At 39.5% G+C, this 17,325-nt stretch overlaps 3 protein-coding genes across 3 annotated transcripts; 1 reads left to right on the top strand and 2 right to left on the bottom strand.

Moving 5' to 3' along the window:
• Positions 1 to 6,536: 6,536 nt before the first annotated feature.
• mzt1 (mitotic spindle organizing protein 1) lies at positions 6,537 to 8,648 on the bottom strand. Its single transcript, XM_079559489.1, has 3 exons — positions 8,391 to 8,648; positions 8,135 to 8,280; positions 6,537 to 6,786 (listed from the first exon to the last, which is right to left on the bottom strand). The coding sequence occupies exons 1-3, from the start codon at positions 8,440 to 8,442 to the stop codon at positions 6,763 to 6,765; spliced, it is 222 nt and encodes a 73-aa protein (XP_079415615.1). The 5' UTR covers positions 8,443 to 8,648; the 3' UTR covers positions 6,537 to 6,762.
• On the top strand, positions 8,233 to 11,683 carry bora (bora aurora kinase A activator). Its single transcript, XM_079559488.1, has 12 exons — positions 8,233 to 8,358; positions 9,012 to 9,166; positions 9,237 to 9,343; positions 9,434 to 9,479; positions 9,573 to 9,657; positions 9,737 to 9,781; positions 9,858 to 9,914; positions 9,987 to 10,246; positions 10,331 to 10,493; positions 10,571 to 11,106; positions 11,235 to 11,375; positions 11,440 to 11,683. The coding sequence occupies exons 2-12, from the start codon at positions 9,017 to 9,019 to the stop codon at positions 11,464 to 11,466; spliced, it is 1,617 nt and encodes a 538-aa protein (XP_079415614.1). The 5' UTR covers positions 8,233 to 8,358; positions 9,012 to 9,016; the 3' UTR covers positions 11,467 to 11,683.
• Positions 11,684 to 12,141: 458 nt separating this feature from the next.
• On the bottom strand, positions 12,142 to 17,061 carry dis3 (DIS3 exosome endoribonuclease and 3'-5' exoribonuclease). The gene is made up of 21 exons (XM_079560202.1): positions 16,753 to 17,061; positions 16,374 to 16,531; positions 16,085 to 16,272; positions 15,935 to 16,008; positions 15,679 to 15,843; positions 15,422 to 15,586; positions 15,242 to 15,355; positions 14,977 to 15,114; positions 14,743 to 14,889; positions 14,544 to 14,660; positions 14,298 to 14,399; positions 14,142 to 14,206; positions 13,995 to 14,079; positions 13,767 to 13,894; positions 13,586 to 13,672; positions 13,341 to 13,497; positions 13,054 to 13,268; positions 12,808 to 12,976; positions 12,581 to 12,739; positions 12,389 to 12,511; positions 12,142 to 12,311 (listed from the first exon to the last, which is right to left on the bottom strand). The coding sequence occupies exons 1-21, from the start codon at positions 16,969 to 16,971 to the stop codon at positions 12,243 to 12,245; spliced, it is 2,844 nt and encodes a 947-aa protein (XP_079416328.1). The 5' UTR covers positions 16,972 to 17,061; the 3' UTR covers positions 12,142 to 12,242.
• Between the last annotated feature and the right edge of the window lie 264 nt (positions 17,062 to 17,325).

Below are 17,325 nucleotides of genomic sequence, written 5' to 3'. Positions count from 1 at the left end.
AATTTCCCTCTTAGATTAAAATGATAAGACTGTTATAACGATCATGGTGGCAGTGAGAAATAATATTGAATTACTATTAATTATTTACAGGCTCCAAAGCCTCGTGACAACAAAGTCACAGTGATGCCATCCTTCATAGTGGTGCGTGGACTATAAAAGGCACTGGGGGCAATAACCTTGGTTTGACAAATTGACCCCTTTACCTGCTCTGTGTAGCGCTCCCGTGGTCCACACAGACACTGCCACTGTCATTTACATATGGCGCTCGCAGTCCTTTCAAAGTGGCTTTCACGGAACATTGTGCTGATAATGATCTCGGTCGTGAGGGAGAGAGACACACAGATCTCCAGAGACCATCTCGCCATAAGACAAGGGGGAAGAGGATAAAACTCCGACTGTACTTCAACTCAAAGGACTTTAACCCTCCTTGTCACCCCACCCCCTCTCCCCAATAAGCCCTCTTGTGTTTTTTAATTGGCAGAAATTAATCTTTAGGATGTAGATGGTAGATTTACATTCATTAAAAGTCAAGAGAGGAAGCCAGGCTTGATGCTAATCAAATCTGCTTAATTATGCTTAACATGAGTATCTCCAGGGGAAGAGAGAGAGAGAGGGGGGGGGAGAGATAGCTAACTCGAACTTTTTACTTTTTGCCTTTGATAACTCCTGCTGAGTATGGCCTTTTCCTTGCCAAAAAGAAATGTCACGACTCTCTTTGTACATCTGTGGAAAACACACCGATAAAGCCATCAATGTTGAGTAAAAGCTATTGTTGTCAGGACAGCGTTAAGTGTTTAGTGAAATGTAGAATATTTGGTGTTTGATCTAATAGATGGGGCTAAGTATAAAAGTGCAGAGGAGCCAGGTTAGAAGTGTAGCAGGATACCCTGGTGGGAAGTGACTTTGTCTCACAACAGGAAGGTCAGTGGTTTAATTCATACTGCCGCCATTGTACCTTTACTCCACTACAGAATGAAACAATGAGCTCCCCTCTGCCATTAAGTGTAAAAACACATTCATGCAGGAGAGAGGAAACAAATCCAACCGTATCATTTCACAACATAATCAGTATTTAAAGTTCTATCACTGAGGCTTATGGTCGTCGCTGCTGGGAATCTCCCTTCGCTCTGCTAATGAGTATTTTATATCTCTTTGATTTCTCTAATTGCCCCAGTACACGGTAATTCTTTTAACCTCAACACGTTTGCTTTGAATCCCGCTATTGTCTCAGGTGGTCCGCATCAGTATGTGCCAGAAGGGATTTTTTGTAAAGATGTGGTGGACTGTGTTTGTCTGAGATGCACAGAGTATGCTTTTTTTTTTTGTAGTTGTTGTTGCAAAAGTCAAACTGGTGCATTTTCAGTAGCAACATTTCTGGTGCAATCTTCCAATTTTAAAAGCTTGTCCTCAATATTAGCTGTTATGAGTCAATGAGACAAAGCTAATATTCATGTTGTGTTGTTGTTTGAACGCCAAGATCTTGGTCCTTTCCACATGTCTCTTTTGGCCGCAGAGCAGCACAAGCATGAGGGGAATGTGTAGGTGGCTAGATCAGCCGATGAAGTGTAAATACCACTCAATCTGTTCTCATTAGAGGAGTAAAAACGCACAAATCACTTCGCCTCTATTAAAAATGCCCCAGGGCCTTAGTGGATTGTCCTTGTGTGTATTTGCATGTGTACAAGTCTGCGTGTGACAGAAAGAGGGGGTGACAGAATGATGTTGTGGCATTTGTGCCTGTGGATGGGATCTGAAATGCCACCACCATCATTGCTGCTTAATTCTCTGATACACACAGTTAATCTGAACAGACGATCCATTCCGACAGCCACTGTTATGATTCAGATCAACTCAGAGTGAAGTGTGTGCTGCACTGAGTGAGGGAAGATGTCATTGTATTTTGGTTTGTGATTAGGTGTCTATGAATGTATGACCAAGATATCACACATCCACTGCACATTCCCCTATGATAATGTGGATTGATTATGGATATGATAATGAGAGGCCGGCGCGGCGTCGCGACCTTCACAAGGTCTAATTGAAACAAGCGTTGGTCCTCCGAAGCACTTATCAAGTCACACAGCACATCATTAATCACTGAGAATACAAGCTGTCAGTGCACACACACACACACACACGCACGGTATTTTCTGTTTTTACAGCATATACACATGTGCTCTTTTTCCTGTCTCTCTCTTTCTCTTACATACACACACACACAATACAAGCTGTCACCGCAATATGCCTGCTATTGTCTTCTTTTAAGGAGAGTGGACAGCTAGTCCACCCTCTATCTCTATTTTCTTCCAGAAAAGTTGAGGAACAAACAGGCAGTTTAAAAGGAAAACAAGAAAGGGTATGTTAAAAGAATTCAACAAACATGAACAGATGTTCACTTCGCACAAACCCATTTGTGATTGAATTAGTGCAAGTTGTTTTACTACCTGCTTTTATTAGAAGACAATTTAACAACCAAATTCGATTTCAGTGTCTGATTAAGGCAACATATGGTCTGTACCTGTTAAACACAACATGTTCAACACTAACTTAACGCCTCAGTGGGCCACTCAAATAAACTAATAAGCTCAATATCATATTAGTCATTACATAGTCCAACACACAAAATTCCAATCTGATATAAGGTGGTTTCATTATCATCCTGGAGAAAACACAAGGGAGTAGGCACACGCTCGGTCGATGCCATCAACAACTTTGTTAATTGTTATTCAATTAACTGCTTTTGTTAATGAAACCAATTAATACTTCAAACAAGCATCCATATATATCATTATTATGCATCTATGCAGAAGACGGCTAATTACAACTGTAAATCAATCAATTCTACATTAATCAGTTTGGAAAATGTCCAAAACCAACAAAGTCACTAAGACTTTGAAAGTTTTTTTTTTGATTGCCACACCATTATCCTGTCTAATGATTGTTAACGATCCTTTAAAGAGTTTACGATCCAATTTCCTTGCTATGAATTTAATTGGTACCTAAATAGTATAATCTTACAGTGTAGAAGTGTGGTCTGTATTTAATCAAGGGTGTGATATTGCAGTAAACTCCAACAAGGTCATATAACTCCTCTCAGGGCGAATAGAGCCAGTGAAGCCCTACATTAGTGGAGCTGATGAGGCCCAGATAACATCAGTATTGGGAATATTAATACAAAAGTATACTTCTTCAAACAGAACCACGGTACATGGTAATACACTGCTGTGCCCATAATTGGGTTACCATCTTGAAGAATACACTGGTGTCCACTAATCAGTCTAATTATTTGAGTAAAGTACATTCCTCACACCTGCAAAACAAGATCCTTTCACTTTTAAATTAGAATGCCCTCATTTATCAGAAAAATAATCCAGCGGCCGAATAATTATCAGACGTACAAACATAAACACCTTTAGAAGTTTGATGTGAGGATGTACTCCTTAACTTGATATGGTCATGTGACCTGACCAGTGCCCTAGTTGAACACTCTTAGATGTTTATGCATATGTGGACGCTAATCTCTCAGTCAGGACTATGGGATTTGGGAATATTTTGTTTAACAGAGATCAAAGTACTGGGCTAAGATCAGGAGAAACCCTTCAAACACATCAAACAGAGAGCAATGCATCCCACGCCCACAGTAGCCAATCAAGCTATGCATAACTCTGTTTTCTTTGTAAAAGAAAAAGACTCTCCATGAGGGTCTCTCTCTCTCTCCATCATCGTGTCAACTCACCCCCCACATAGGTCTCAGAATTGTTTCGGCTTATCGGCTATCAAGAAGAGCTTCTGCTTCGTATCTGTATGCCTCTCATAGTTGGTGAACATGATGCTGGTATCGAGGAACAGAAAGATACCGTGTTAAGAGATCAAAGGAGCAGTGCAGAGATTTAGACTGCGAGTCTGTCAGTCAAGATGTTGAGACAAAGCAAAGGAAGACAGAAGTGCTTACACACACACATACCCTCCTGCTCACTTTGGGCTTTCTCTGTGCCTCTCAGGGGTGAGGCATTGTTAAAGGGCTTAGGGCCTCCTCATTTGTAGACATCTCCACTGCTTTAAACCTACATGCAGTGAGAAACAGGCAGGCACAAAACACTGACAGTCCGCTGTGATACAAGATGAGAGGTCGTTCCAGGCCTGGGCAGAGCCTGTGGAGGAATGTTCTGTGCTCTCAGCATTTTGCCTCGTCTACAAGATGAATAGAGCCATTTTACAGACAGTGGAGAAACAAAACAATGTTCTGTGTGGTTGGATTTGTGATGAACGGTCTCCATTTCTGGTTGATCAAAGGCATACATTTTTGGCAAGTTTGCAATATATTATAAAAAAAATAGCCAATGGTGTTGTAAAAGAAAGTCTACGCAAGTACATCCTGTTGTGTAAATTAAAAATATTCACCCACTTAGTTATCATAGTTATTACATGATAAACCAGACTCATTGTAAGGGGTGAACGATATGCCAAAGAATTCCTATCGCTATTTTTGATTTAATCATAATTCATGTGCACTTAAAGTCATTACATATTGCTTTTAAGAAAGCAGTCGCCAACCAGTAGCTTAAGGAACGACGGCAAGATCTCCCAAGCCTTTCCAAACAGCTCCAAAAGGCTTTCTTCTATCTACATAAGCTCAATTAGTTAAATCTGATGATTGAGTTATGAACACATTGAACACAATCTGCAAGTAAATATATTGAAACAAACAAACAAACAAACCCTAAAATAGATGAGATAGATAGATTTTCCTTCTTTGTGAATGAATAACATCTTGGCAACTGACTGTACTGTTTACATCCCATAGTTAGTCATGTCAGTAAAGCTTTGTATTTGTTGCAGTTCACCTTTAACTTGGAACTGATAACGTAATCTTGACGGGGTGTGCAATGGGTGTGCAATAACAGCCATTTATGTAATAATAGGCCCATAATATAATGATTATTAAGTTATTAGCAGGTTATTACATTATTGGCTCGACAAGATGAAAATCGTTCACAAATGTAATACATTCAGCCGATAATGACTTTATTCTCAAAAACTAACACATTAAACTTTGTTTTTGTGATGAGCTATTATTTTGTGTGCAGAATCAGAATGAATAAATAATGCAATGTAAAACATATTTGAGTGTCCAGAATGAAATACCTCCTGCCAATAATGTAATAGCAACATTAATCTGGTAATATTTGATGTATTAATATTATGTGGTTACATTTTGATATCTTCTTTCAAATTTGTGCAAAATGTGAATTCGAACAAATCATGGTAGAACTGCAAAAAAAAGGTGTTCTACTACTGTGGCCACAGCTGCCCTGGATCAAGCCGACAGAAGTGAAGCTGCCAAAGTGTGCCATTGACCCCTCCGACCATCAACAACCACTCACTAATGAACCATATTCAGTAATTGGTGAGGTGGGTGAAATGCCTTGCCTAAGGACACAGCAATGGCATGCACTTGTGTGAGCAGAGATTCGAACTGGCAACCTTTCAGTCATAAGATGAGGGCCATACTGCCTTTGCTCTTCCTGATCCTGGCATCTCTCAGCTAAGCAGGGAAGGGTCTGGCCGGTACTTAGATGGGAGCCCGCCGGGAACACCAGGAAGCCTGGGTGAAATGTAGTGAGTGAGTGGTTGGTAGTGGTTGGAGGGGCTGATGGTGCATATTGGCAACCTTGCTTCCGTCGGTCTACCCCAGGGCAGCTGTGGCTACAATGGCAGATTACTGCCACGTATTATGGTGTGAATTATGGATCTCTGAGCATCTGGAAAAGCTCTATATTAATCTAATGCATTTGTTGGACGTGCTTTACCATCTGAGCTGCTTTCATAGCAAAATGCACGAGCTGCAACAATTTACCTCAAGTGAAAAAAAAGCCCAATGATTAATATGTGTAAAATGAAGTCAGATTGATGTGACCTATTATTACATTATTGAATAAATGTATTAATTTAGTGCCGTTGTGTTTTCAGAAGGCTTCTTTTTAATGGTCTAAAATGTGCATTAAGCTATACACGGAAAGACCCCACCCAGTGCATCCGGAAATCAAACCCAGAACTTTCTTGAGGAGAGGCAAGTAGCACTCTGACTTTTTTTTTTTATGTAAAAGTAACTCATGCAGAAAAAGATAAAGTTTGAGGACTCTGCTTTAGAAGTGACTAAACGATTTCTGACCATGACAAGGAAGACCAATGGGGCTGTGAGAGGAGAAATGTTGACAGCATATATTTGAGCATAAAGCTGCATTAAACATAAAAGTCCTGAATCACAATATGAATCTCTCCAAATGATCATTTTGTCCCATGGATCAATTTATGATAAGATTTTTACTGTGATGTGGCACTACTAGCACTACTCCACTTGTCTGTGATATCAGATCTACTAACTGTGTGATAGAAAAATATAAAAATGATTCAAGTGTGGAAGAATTAACACAAACAGGTTTTATATCTGCCTAAAGTCCCATCCCAATAGACGTTACAGCGCAGACAAAGACATGAGATAGCACCACCTTGTGGGCATTAACTGCTGTAATGTTTATTCTGTGTGAATAAGTCTTTACAGTTCGTAAAATTAAACATTTTAACTTAAAAGTATAAAAGTGAAACTCAAGAAACAAGGAAAAAACGTGATGAAATACAAACACATTTTTTAATGAAAAATAAACTGTCCTCAAGTCTTAGACTAGACCAAGGATTTGACTTTTGTGGGGCTGAAAACAGTAAAAATGACTGGGTGATTTGGACCCCAAATTCATCTCGTCTTCAACCCGTGCAGTTTTCCGAAGTCTAGAAAATAGAAATAGATTTACAGTGATTAATATAGCATTTCAAGTTTATTTGTAATAGAACATTTTTTTAATAATTATTTCTATTCTGATTAATTTGTTAATTGTTTATTTGGTTTATTTGGGCTGCAAGGTTGTTATTACTAACAACAATGTTCTTAAAGGGAGTTGGCAGAAGATAGCTTATAAATGCCTATTGCCTACCCCCTCAAACATTAACAACTATAGCTGTTGACATTCATTTCATTTCATTGATACAATTCCTTAGTTGATAATGACTACAATAATGTCCATATGCATACGATCACATTGCTAAGATGCAATCAAACAACAATTTATTACTTTACAGCTAATATTACATTAAAACGCACATTTCCCTTAAAGGAATAGGCCACCGTTTTTACATACTAAGATATGTTCTTACCTCACTTTAGACGTGTTAATATATCCCCGTCTGGTCTTTGTCCGTGCGCTCTGCCAGGCAAACGGAGCACATACGCAGCCTCTCCCACATGTCCTATAGCTCCAAAGAAGCTCACAATAGAAGCTACCAAGCTCTTCCACGAGTTCCCTATTTAAATAAAGTTACGTGAAGTGTTTTCATGCGAAGTATATTTACCCAGAAATGTAGCATGTCGATTTTATAAGCAAATAAAAAGGGGGACTATATTGTGAGGCGTAATGATACGAGGAGTAAAACGTCCGCGCAGTAACTCCTAAAGGTTATTGACGGAAGTGAGCGGGGGAAGTCTTTAGGAGTTACTACGCGGACGCTGTGCTCCTCGTATCATTACGCCTCACAATATAGTCCCCCTTTTTATTTGCTTATAAAATCGACATGCTACATTTCTGGGTAAATATACTTCGCATGAAAACACTTCACGTAACTTTATTTAAATAGGGAACACGTGGAAGAGCTTGGTAGCTTCTATCGTGAGCTTTTTCGGAGCTATGTGACATGTGGGAGAGGTTGCGTATGTGCTCCGTTTGCGTGACAGAGCGCGCGGACCAAGACCAGACGGGGATATATTAACTCGACTAAAGTGAGCTAAGAACATATCTTAGTATGTAAAAACGATGGCCTATTCCTTTAAAAATATATAATCTTCAATGCACTTGTTTTGTAAACAAGCTTTGGGGGCCCTCCTGCAGTGCCTCTGAGGCCCCCGAATTGGTCTCCTGTCATCCTTAAAGTGTGTGGTACTACATTTTGTTCTTTGCAATACTTTTTGTTTTTGATTAATCAATTGTTTTGAGGTATGAATACATATTACTATTGTTTAAGTTAATAGATTGTACAAGCAATACATCTTTGGGTGACAGGGTGACAGTGGATATTGTTCATTCACCTTAAGTGACTCTGAGGCTTTTCGTAGTTCTTTGATCACCGAGGACAGTGCTTCTGGGTTAATGCCCTGCTCACACAGTCGAACACAGATGGATAGAGACTCCATGTCCAAACCAGTGTTTAGCAACCTGGATATCTCCAGCAGTACTGTGGCGAATAAGAGTCAATTAAATAAACTGGGAATTTAGAAGCATGGCATTTCCAACAATATTACCACAAATGATTGTAAATATTGTACAAACAGATGAGATGCTTACCATCCATGGTTTCTCGTACTGCATTGAGGTTGGCGTTAGCTGCACTTGCCATTGCAATATTGTTAGCTTAGTCAGTTATGATCGAATAGCAATCATTCATTTAGCTAGCCACGTTCAGAGTTAAGTGTGACATTCGCGTGTGCTTGGCATGTAAAATATACTGTACTAAATAATATTGTTCAGAAAAATCATCAGCTGTGAACGCAAAACTTGTTAGCTGCTACTAACTAGCCATGTATCGATCGGATGTGACGCAAGAGAATCTGTGCGTCTGTTCTGATTGGCTGGCACCGTCTCTTTCGTTCATTTGATTGGCCAATGCTGGCAGTGGGTGAAATTGAAATGAACATTTGCTTTGCTGTAGTCGCTCTTGCTTTTTCGGTTTAGCTCGATGTAAGTATGTATAAACGACAATAATCCTGATTTCTTCTTAAGTTGTTAATGGTAAAGTGAGCAATGTGTGTGATCGCTTAGTTGGGTTGCTGCTTCAACGTAAATTTGTAACCGTAGCCTTTCTGTTGTCGTCAAGCTCGTCTCCAAAACAAGGAAGAAACTACTCTCGTGTATTGATAGCATATTCCTTTTCTACATTATTACTAACTTGAAGTCTGTCGTTGTCAGCTGAGATGGGGGACTTTGTTGAGGTGCATATCACACCTGAGACCCCGGGAAGACCTTCAATAAGAAATCCTTTCGAAAGCCCTAATGATTATCACCACCTACGAGAACCTCTTGTTCCGAGCCCATCTGTATTTAAATCCAAGACATGTAAAGCAGTAAGTGTGAACCCACACGAAAGATTGTCCAAAAACTAAATAATGTTAATGTATTTGCTTTTTTCCCCAGACACCTCCTAAGTTTAACTGGTCTATTGAAGAAATGGCAAGTCTTCTTCCTGTTCATATAGACCAGGAGGAAATTCAGCGACAGTCTTTCTACCTCAGCCAGACAAGGTGAGAAGAAAAATACCGGTTGTCAATTTTACAGATGTATTTTAGAATTTATGTCATTTGTTAAAATGATCTCTTGGCAATTTCTTAAAGGATGGATACAGACATTGAGCAAAAGCGTCAAAATGCCATTGATCATGTATGTTTATCGTCGACTCTTTCTTCATAAGTTAAACATATTTTTTTTTATTTCTTGCATGTATTTCATAGTATTTCTCATGTTTTTCTCAAGTTTTTTACCAAAGGAAACATTGTACCATCCCCATGGGCTGCATCAGAGACACGCAAAGTTAAAGTTGGTCCCTTTAGTAAGAAAAGTAAGTGTATATAGTGTCCGTAATATTACACTGATTCCAATTACTTAATGGGTATTGACATTGTCGTTCGTACTTGAAGGTACTGTATCTCCTTTGATCGCTGTAAGAGAAGAGAAGATAACAGGTTGGTATTCATCAGTTTGCAATTTCAGTGCCCATATTTTTGTACAGGCTTCACTTAATTTTGGTTTGTTTTCCAGTTGGTTGTCAGACAACTCTTTCATTGCCACTGGCCTTTGATTTGGAAAAGGTTCTTGGTGAGTTTTGTGGGGTGGGGGGGGCTGTTTTAGATTTCACTTGGTTAAACTTGCTTTTTGTATATACCATAGGGGAGTACTACCGATATGAAGAACCATGCGATACTGTACCTGAGAGTCTTAGTTCCTCATCTTTGAGACGAAAACTGTTTTTGGACGGCCAAGGAAGTGGCTCAGATAGCTCGACACCTCCTAGCCCTGTAAGAAGCCTTTCAGAGCAACAGCGGCAACATGCTGAGGGCACAGATGGAGCTGGAGAGGGTTTTCACATTCCATCTTCCATTTTCTCTTCTCCTTCGTCTGGTGGCATTTCAGCTGCAACCCCCTCCACGGTAAAAAGCTTAAGTCATATTTGAACATCCTGGTATGTGCATATTCTGTTTTAAAATGGTCTTATTTGCTTTTCTCTCTTTTAGGGACAGTTTTCATCTAGCCCAATTCAGAATGGTAATTTCCGGGACTGCAGTCTTGGTAGCATCAATAGTCCTGTTTTACGAGACAGATCCTCTCCTGCTCGCCACACCTCACCCATATTTTCTCCTATTTTTGCACATGCTTCTTGCACACCCATTGATTCAAGTAATTTATATTTTTATCAATTACTTTTTAAAATTACAGTAAAAAACAACAGTATGTTAACATTTCTTTTCTTGCAGAGAGTAAGCCGCCAACTAGTTTGACACCATTAAATGTCCCTCTGGATGTTGATGTCACTCCGTGCAGTGAGAGCCCATTTGTAGAAGGATGTTCTCCTATTCAAAGCTGCTCTCCACACCAGCCCCACTGCCAGGAGCGCAGAAAATATTCAAGATCCCAACTTAGAAACAGAGTTGGGTTCTGGGCCTCGCCTCCTCCTATATCTCCCATCTTAAACCCAAGGCTCCTGGACAGTCAAGAGCTTGAGGATCAACTCCAACCACTACCCTCAATGGAATTGGATCCATTGTCTCCCCAGACTACAGACTTTAAAGACACTGAAGCTATTAAGAATGATTTCAAACCTTTGGGGATGGAAGAGGCTGCAGGAAAAGACGCTGAAGAGAGATCAAATGCTGAGGAACATGACCTTGAAGGGCCAGGAGCACGGCTGACCAGCTCTCGTATGGGAAACGTGTCAGCAGGAGAGAACTCTCATATGTTTGTTTCCCTTCTGACCGAGGGAAGCAGCATACGCTATGAGTCGAGTATGCAGGTTAGTCATTCTCCCTTGCTTTGTCGCTGTAATATAAATTTTGTGTTTATTAAATGAGAATAATTATGCCAGCCATCCACAAGGCTTGAATGGAGGGCCAGATTTCAGTTGTTCTATACGTTTTGTAGGTGGACAGTGGGTACAACACTACTTCAGCTGGCACTGGCAGTCTTATAGACGGACTCGCTTCAGAGTGTTACAGCAAAGAGTCTTTCACAACAAATATTCCAGAAGAGGTCTTCCAACTTTCAAGGCACTCTAAACCAAAGGTACAGTTCTGTTGGTTTAGATTGTCTAGTTTTTCTTTATTAACATTGTTAAATTTTCTTCCAGATGCTTTACTCTCAACCGTTTTATTAATGTAATTATCAAAGACCCGACTCCTGTGGAAGCACAAGATGACTTTTCTTTTAATCAAAGCGCAATATTACACTTTTTTGTAAACTTGATAAGAACATCAAGTAGTGGCATTTGTCATTTTTGCTGGTTAGTTGTAAAATTATATGAAAAAGTATTTCAAAATGTTTACCCATGTTCAACTCTTATATGTAAAACAGACTTGAATGTGGTGGTTTGCTGTGGCATTCATTTCGAACTGATAATCACACTATTTATATTTTTAGAAATTTTATCATGATTTAATGCGATAAACTTCCTAAATGTTGAAACTGTTGAATATTTTTTCTGAAATGTTTTATTTATTCCAGTGTAACAACTGAATGATGCCACTTAATGCAGATTGAGCCATTGTTATACATTTATACTTGAACTGTGTGGCTGATTGTCAAAATTAAAGTGTCGAAATTGTTAAGAGCTTGAGTCTTGTTACTATTAAAAATAAATACATTAGTTGATGTAACACCTGAAGGGTGTAAGAATGGGCCAATTTGGCGATAAGGTGATCTTTACTGTTTGAATGCAGCTCAATGTTGAAAACTCAACTAAAGCTACTGGGACTACCGGTATATTTTTTGTAATAACGCCCACTCCACATCTGATTCCAGTATAGTAAGACAAAATGTCAGGAGACAGAGTAGCATTATAGTAAATCTTTAAAAAGAAAAAACGTGTAATATAAAACGTCAGCAAATGCATTATGACTTAAAAATCCTTTTTTGGTGGAGTTTCTTCATCATCTAGCGGTCAACTTTAGTTTTCTTGGATGGTGGCTCAAGATCTTCAGCTGGAACACTCACACCAGGAATCTAGCAAAAATGGACAATAACAATAAACAAATACTTCAAGCACTAAAACATGATCCATGCAGGACATTTCAACTTACCACTGGGTCGAGCAGTGCCATTCGAATCTTCTGGTGTTGGATGTTAGAAGCATCCAGACTGATTGTGACCTTGACCTTATCAAAAATGTGAAACGTATGCTGCAGCACGGTGAGAGTGGGGCCCTGAACAGAGGTTTAACATTAATTCAGCAAGATTATGTTGTGTTTAACAGATGCATTAAATGTCCATACCTCTTCATCAAAAACAAGGTTTGGACCCGTCTTGTCTTTATTGTCAAAGAAAACTGTTCCCTCCAATCCAAACTTTGGGATGAGTACAATGATGGCATTCTTTCTCACAAAAAGAACAAAGCCCTCCTCATTTAACACACCTCGTGTTTTGAAGAACAACTGTGAAGGACATTGATGAGTTATCAAGGAAACCGAAAAATAGCCTGATCACTGTTTACTGCTGTTACCTGTGTGTGGAAAGCCACTGAAGCCCGCTGTGCATACTGAGCCATTTTGTGCCTGTAGTTGAGGTTGTTGCACAGAGCTGACTGCTTGTGCTTATCCATCAAATCTGGATATGTGCTGTCAGCTCCAATAGCCACTGCAAGAAGGCGGTGTACTATGATATCAGAGTACCTATGTGGATGATATGACAGATATATTAACCAGCACTGCATTCATATCATACATAGACTTATTTGTGCCTTTGTTACCTTCTAATAGGAGATGTGAAGTGTGTGTAGATTGGAGAAGCAAGGCCATAGTGGTGGAAATCACTGTCCATGCCTGAACAGAAATACACAGCCTGCATCATGCAGCGGGTAGCCAGGATTCGCAACAGTGTGTTGAAATATGGAAAGTTGTCCACTCGGGCTACATCAAGGGAGTCAGCCAAAGCTTTTGCTGAATCTGTGTGGATCTCTACATTCTGGGGAAAGACACAGAAAACATAAAGATATAAATCTGCTCATGTGCTACAGTGGAAACACTGCTAGCTTACCTTTGACTTTGCAGCCTTTAAGAGAACATCATAGTTTGAAGGAGGGGGGGCAGGATGTTTCCTCAGCAAGGCACATTCTGAAAATTCATCATAGATCTTCTGGGCAACAGAAATATTGGCCAGCAACATAAATTCCTCTACCATTGAGTTGGTTTCCCTAATAGGAATATAGAAGGTTTACCCTGTGATGCATAGGTTTAATAAATACTAATTATTCAAAATTATAGTTTGGCAAAGATACAAACATTAGTTCTTTAGTCTGGAGATCAATAGGGTCATGGGTTTCACTGTCTATGTGGAAACGGACCTCCAGTGATGACAGAGTAAGCGCCCTTTTAAAAATAAGGCAAATTTGAAAATAAAGTAAAAACAGTGTTGTGTTTTTTTTTTATGGTGCTATAATGTACTTTTCTTTCTTTCTTTTACCCTTTTTCTATTCTTCTTCTCTTCAGAATTTTAGCAAGTTTGTTGAGACCTCGAAGACTCTTTGTTATGTCGTCATTCATAGTTGTATCATCAATCCTCATCTGGGCCTCTGCGTATGTCAAAGAGGCCTAATTGAGATGAAAACAACAACAAAGACACAATGGTTAGCTCAAGCACATGTATTCACCTGACTGTTGAACAATATTTTTGCTCTGAGCGTGTACATACCTTGGAGTTAATGATACTTTTAGTGAAGCGGGTCTTCAATATTTCAGAATTGTGGTTCATTTCCCATATGCAAGAAAACGCCAACCTTGACAAAATATTAGTTTTTAGATAGGTGCACACTACAGAAAAGGCTGTTCAATGTCCTACCTCTCAACATTGGAGCGCAATGAACAAAGATTTGAACTGAGTAACTCAGGAACCATATCTATTCTCTGTGGGACACAAAAACAAATACAATCACTTTTTACAGTTTTATCATGTTGTAACTGTATTATCATGAAGTTGCACAATGGAAGCCCTTACCTTTCCACACAAGTAAACTGTAGTCCCTCTGTTAGCCGCTTCTTGATCAAGTGCATTGCCAGGTCTGATAAAGTGGCTGACGTCAGCAATATGGACACCAACCTAATTGAACACACAACAGGCAACGTTTTACAATATTAGTGCCTTTATAATAATGCATGTCTACTTTTTGTAAATGCAGTGTCTCTTTAAATAAATAAATACAAATAAAAGACATCAGTACAAATCAAAACTAAGATCTGTGACCTCTAAGTTCCCATTGTCCAGTTCTCTGCAGTGAAGAGCATCATCAATGTCAGTGCATCCAGGCGGATCCACACTGCACACTGTCAGATTTCTCAGGTCATCTCTCTTTGCTACATCCTGAAATGTAAATGTTTATACAAAGTATTAACAATGTTCAGATTTTAGTGACCACTATTGTGCTATGATCTTTTGTGCTTACCTCGGGTGTGATGGACCACGGCATCTTGGGAAGAAAACTGAGCACAGCTTGAGAAAAGGCCTGGTGTGGTACATCGTGCTCTAGGAGCAGCACCTCTTGTTCAGTTTCTTTATCACCAGCCCCTCCCAGGCTACGCACAAAGTGACCCTACCAGCAAAACGTTTATGTGAATAAAATGTAACAATAGTTGCCATACTCTAACAGTATTTTAGAGAAACAGAAAATAAAGCTTACATTTGGATATCTGGAGTCTTTGGGCCAGCCATCAATGGCTACCATAATTCTCTGGCCAGCCAGAGTGGACGACTGACGCGTTTCTATTCGAATACGTGGAACTCGTCTATCTGCTGGGGTGAAAAGGTGTCTCGTTGACTAAGATAAAAATAAAAAAAATGTTACACAAAGAATGCTGTATAAATATTGCTCACAGCAGGTTGTAAAGATGTGTGCGAGTTTTAAAAAGGATTATCTGTTTTTGTTTGTTTGTTTGGTTTTTTACCTCTTTTATCTGAGAAACATTAAGCATGCCACAGAAAGGTCTCCAGTTTCTTTTGATGATCCCCACCACTTTCCCAGTCGGCTTTTTGGCTGCGTCAGCTGCTGAGGTTTTCAACTATTTCACAAAACAAACTTTCAGAGTTAAATCACGGCCTGTCCTAGAATCTATCAGAAAACATACCGCTTTATCTTCATCTTCCTCTTCAGCAGCATCATCCTTAGCTTTGCCTTCATCCTGGAGCACAATCGAAGAAGGAGCCACCCATTTATCCCGTGACAATAGCTGCACGGCAACCACATCTTGGTGCACTGCTCTGTTGAGGTTTGACAGACCCTGAAGGAGAACCTGTAAGAAAGCGAATATTAGATGAACAGGTAGATATTTAAACAATAATATATACACGTGTTAACTGATAGTCATAGAAGTCATATTCTTACTTCTGTACTTTCTTCCCCCTCTCCATGGACAAAGACTGTACCCTCCAGATAGTTGTCTCTGCTGGCACGATAAGTTCCTTGGAGGAAGGTACCAGCCTTGATACCTGCTTGGATTTTGGACAGGGGAAGATGTTCTGGGAATAATACTTTTTTTGAGACCTCATTCTCATTCTGTGAAGAGAAAGAAATATAAATAACTTTACGTTTCCCAAGAAAAAGATCTTCTTGTGAACTTTGACTCAGTAACTGTGTTTACCTTTTCATCGTTAGTCAATGCCAATCGATCTACAAGCTCAGGGTTTGCAATAAGACTTTTAACGTACTCCTCAACTACAAAATAAAACAGTAATACTATTTACATACATCCAGTTTTAAAATAGGAATTGTTTTTGAAATAAGTGCTTACATTTAAACACAAGCAGTCCACTTTCTTCTGCTTTTTGCTTATTCCCTTGATCATTTGTGAGGAGGACCACTTTCAGCCCTTCTGAAGTATTCTTCAGGTGCTCGCAGTACCATTTTGCAGCCACGCGGATCGCCCTGTCATTACGATCATTTGCACTCTCTCCTGGCTCACGCTCAATAAATGTCTCTCTGGAGAAACAGCAAATGTGGAATTAAATGAAAACGTGCAGTTCATGTTTGATTGATTGGAGACCATGTGATAAGAGAAAGAGGTTGACTGTGTGTTGTACCTGTGATGTTCATTAGTAAAAGTGTAGAAAAGCTTCTCCTTCTCATGTATCATGTCCTTAAGCCTTTTGTAGATGGGTGCACTGCGATGACGGACCTCTTGCAGAACAGTCTGTAGTATGATGACATTACGGATAATGGGATCCTCTAAAACATCAATCTGCAAGTAAAGAGATCATGGGTAAGTAAGAGGATACAGAGTCATCCAAGTTTTGAGTTTAAGTCACTGTGAAGACAAACATAAAGCAATACATGTACAGGCTACTGTTTGCATGCCATTATGGCCACAAATATCATAACACATCACTGTACTTTGAATACCAAAGTGCAATTAAATAGCTCATAATTATGATTTGCAGTACTGTCAACACAATCACTTACTTGATGTAGTACCACATTAGTGTCAGGAATCAAATAGTGCGGGTAAGTGCACAGATTGCTCTCAATGCAGGCATCTTTCTGAAGAACTGGAGTCTCCTGTTTGCAGTCAGTACAAATCTCACTCCCACACCATATATCATCTCTCAGATAATGCTCACGCACGATTTTCACAACCCCACCCGACCGCGTTTTCTTTACAAACGTTTTAGACTTCAGCATGTTTACACAAAGTCTTTAAAAAAACGGTATTGTTGAACAATACTGTACATGTGCGAGCAGAACACACACCGAAGCCGTCCATGCGCGAGAACCACAAGGGTCAGGTGGGCCGACAAAAACCTTTCCGGAGTTAAAATAGTCACTATGGATCAAATCTATTTAACGCCCGGAACTAATCTACGCTGGGTAATTTAAATTGAGAAAACATTCATATTATAAAATACATCGATTAAGTGAAGGATTAATTTAATACACAAGAAAAACCGTTAAACAACAACTGTTCGGCCACGGTATAGTTTATGGTTGGCCACCTCATTTTTGCCAGACAACAACATCGAAGAGGAAGCGCCTGCT

The sequence above is a fragment of the Gobius niger genome (assembly GCF_951799975.1).
Source record: "Gobius niger genome assembly, chromosome: 7".
NCBI lineage: Eukaryota > Metazoa > Chordata > Actinopteri > Gobiiformes > Gobiidae > Gobius > Gobius niger.
The sequence above is the reverse complement of the archived record's forward strand: the minus strand, read 5'-3'. Positions and strand labels throughout refer to the sequence as shown.

Bases quoted from the DNA above. Each gene is read 5' to 3' on its own strand.
- bora (XM_079559488.1), top strand. From the start codon at position 9,017: ATGGGGGACTTTGTTGAGGTGCATATCACACCTGAGACCCCGGGAAGA. The intron at 9,344-9,433 runs GTGAGAAGAAAA...AATTTCTTAAAG, and splicing joins TTCTACCTCAGCCAGACAAG to GATGGATACAGACATTGAGC. The intron at 11,107-11,234 runs GTTAGTCATTCT...TACGTTTTGTAG, and splicing joins GCTATGAGTCGAGTATGCAG to GTGGACAGTGGGTACAACAC.
- dis3 (XM_079560202.1), bottom strand. From the start codon at position 16,971: ATGCTGAAGTCTAAAACGTTTGTAAAGAAAACGCGGTCGGGTGGGGTT. The intron at 14,080-14,141 runs GTAGGACATTGA...TATTTTGTCAAG, and splicing joins TTGCGCTCCAATGTTGAGAG to GTTGGCGTTTTCTTGCATAT. The intron at 13,673-13,766 runs GTAAAAGAAAGA...TATTTTTAAAAG, and splicing joins AGAAGAAGAATAGAAAAAGG to GGCGCTTACTCTGTCATCAC.
- mzt1 (XM_079559489.1), bottom strand. From the start codon at position 8,442: ATGGCAAGTGCAGCTAACGCCAACCTCAATGCAGTACGAGAAACCATG. The intron at 8,281-8,390 runs GTAAGCATCTCA...TATTCGCCACAG, and splicing joins AGTACGAGAAACCATGGATG to TACTGCTGGAGATATCCAGG. The intron at 6,787-8,134 runs GTGAATGAACAA...TCTATTTTCTAG, and splicing joins AAGCCTCAGAGTCACTTAAG to ACTTCGGAAAACTGCACGGG.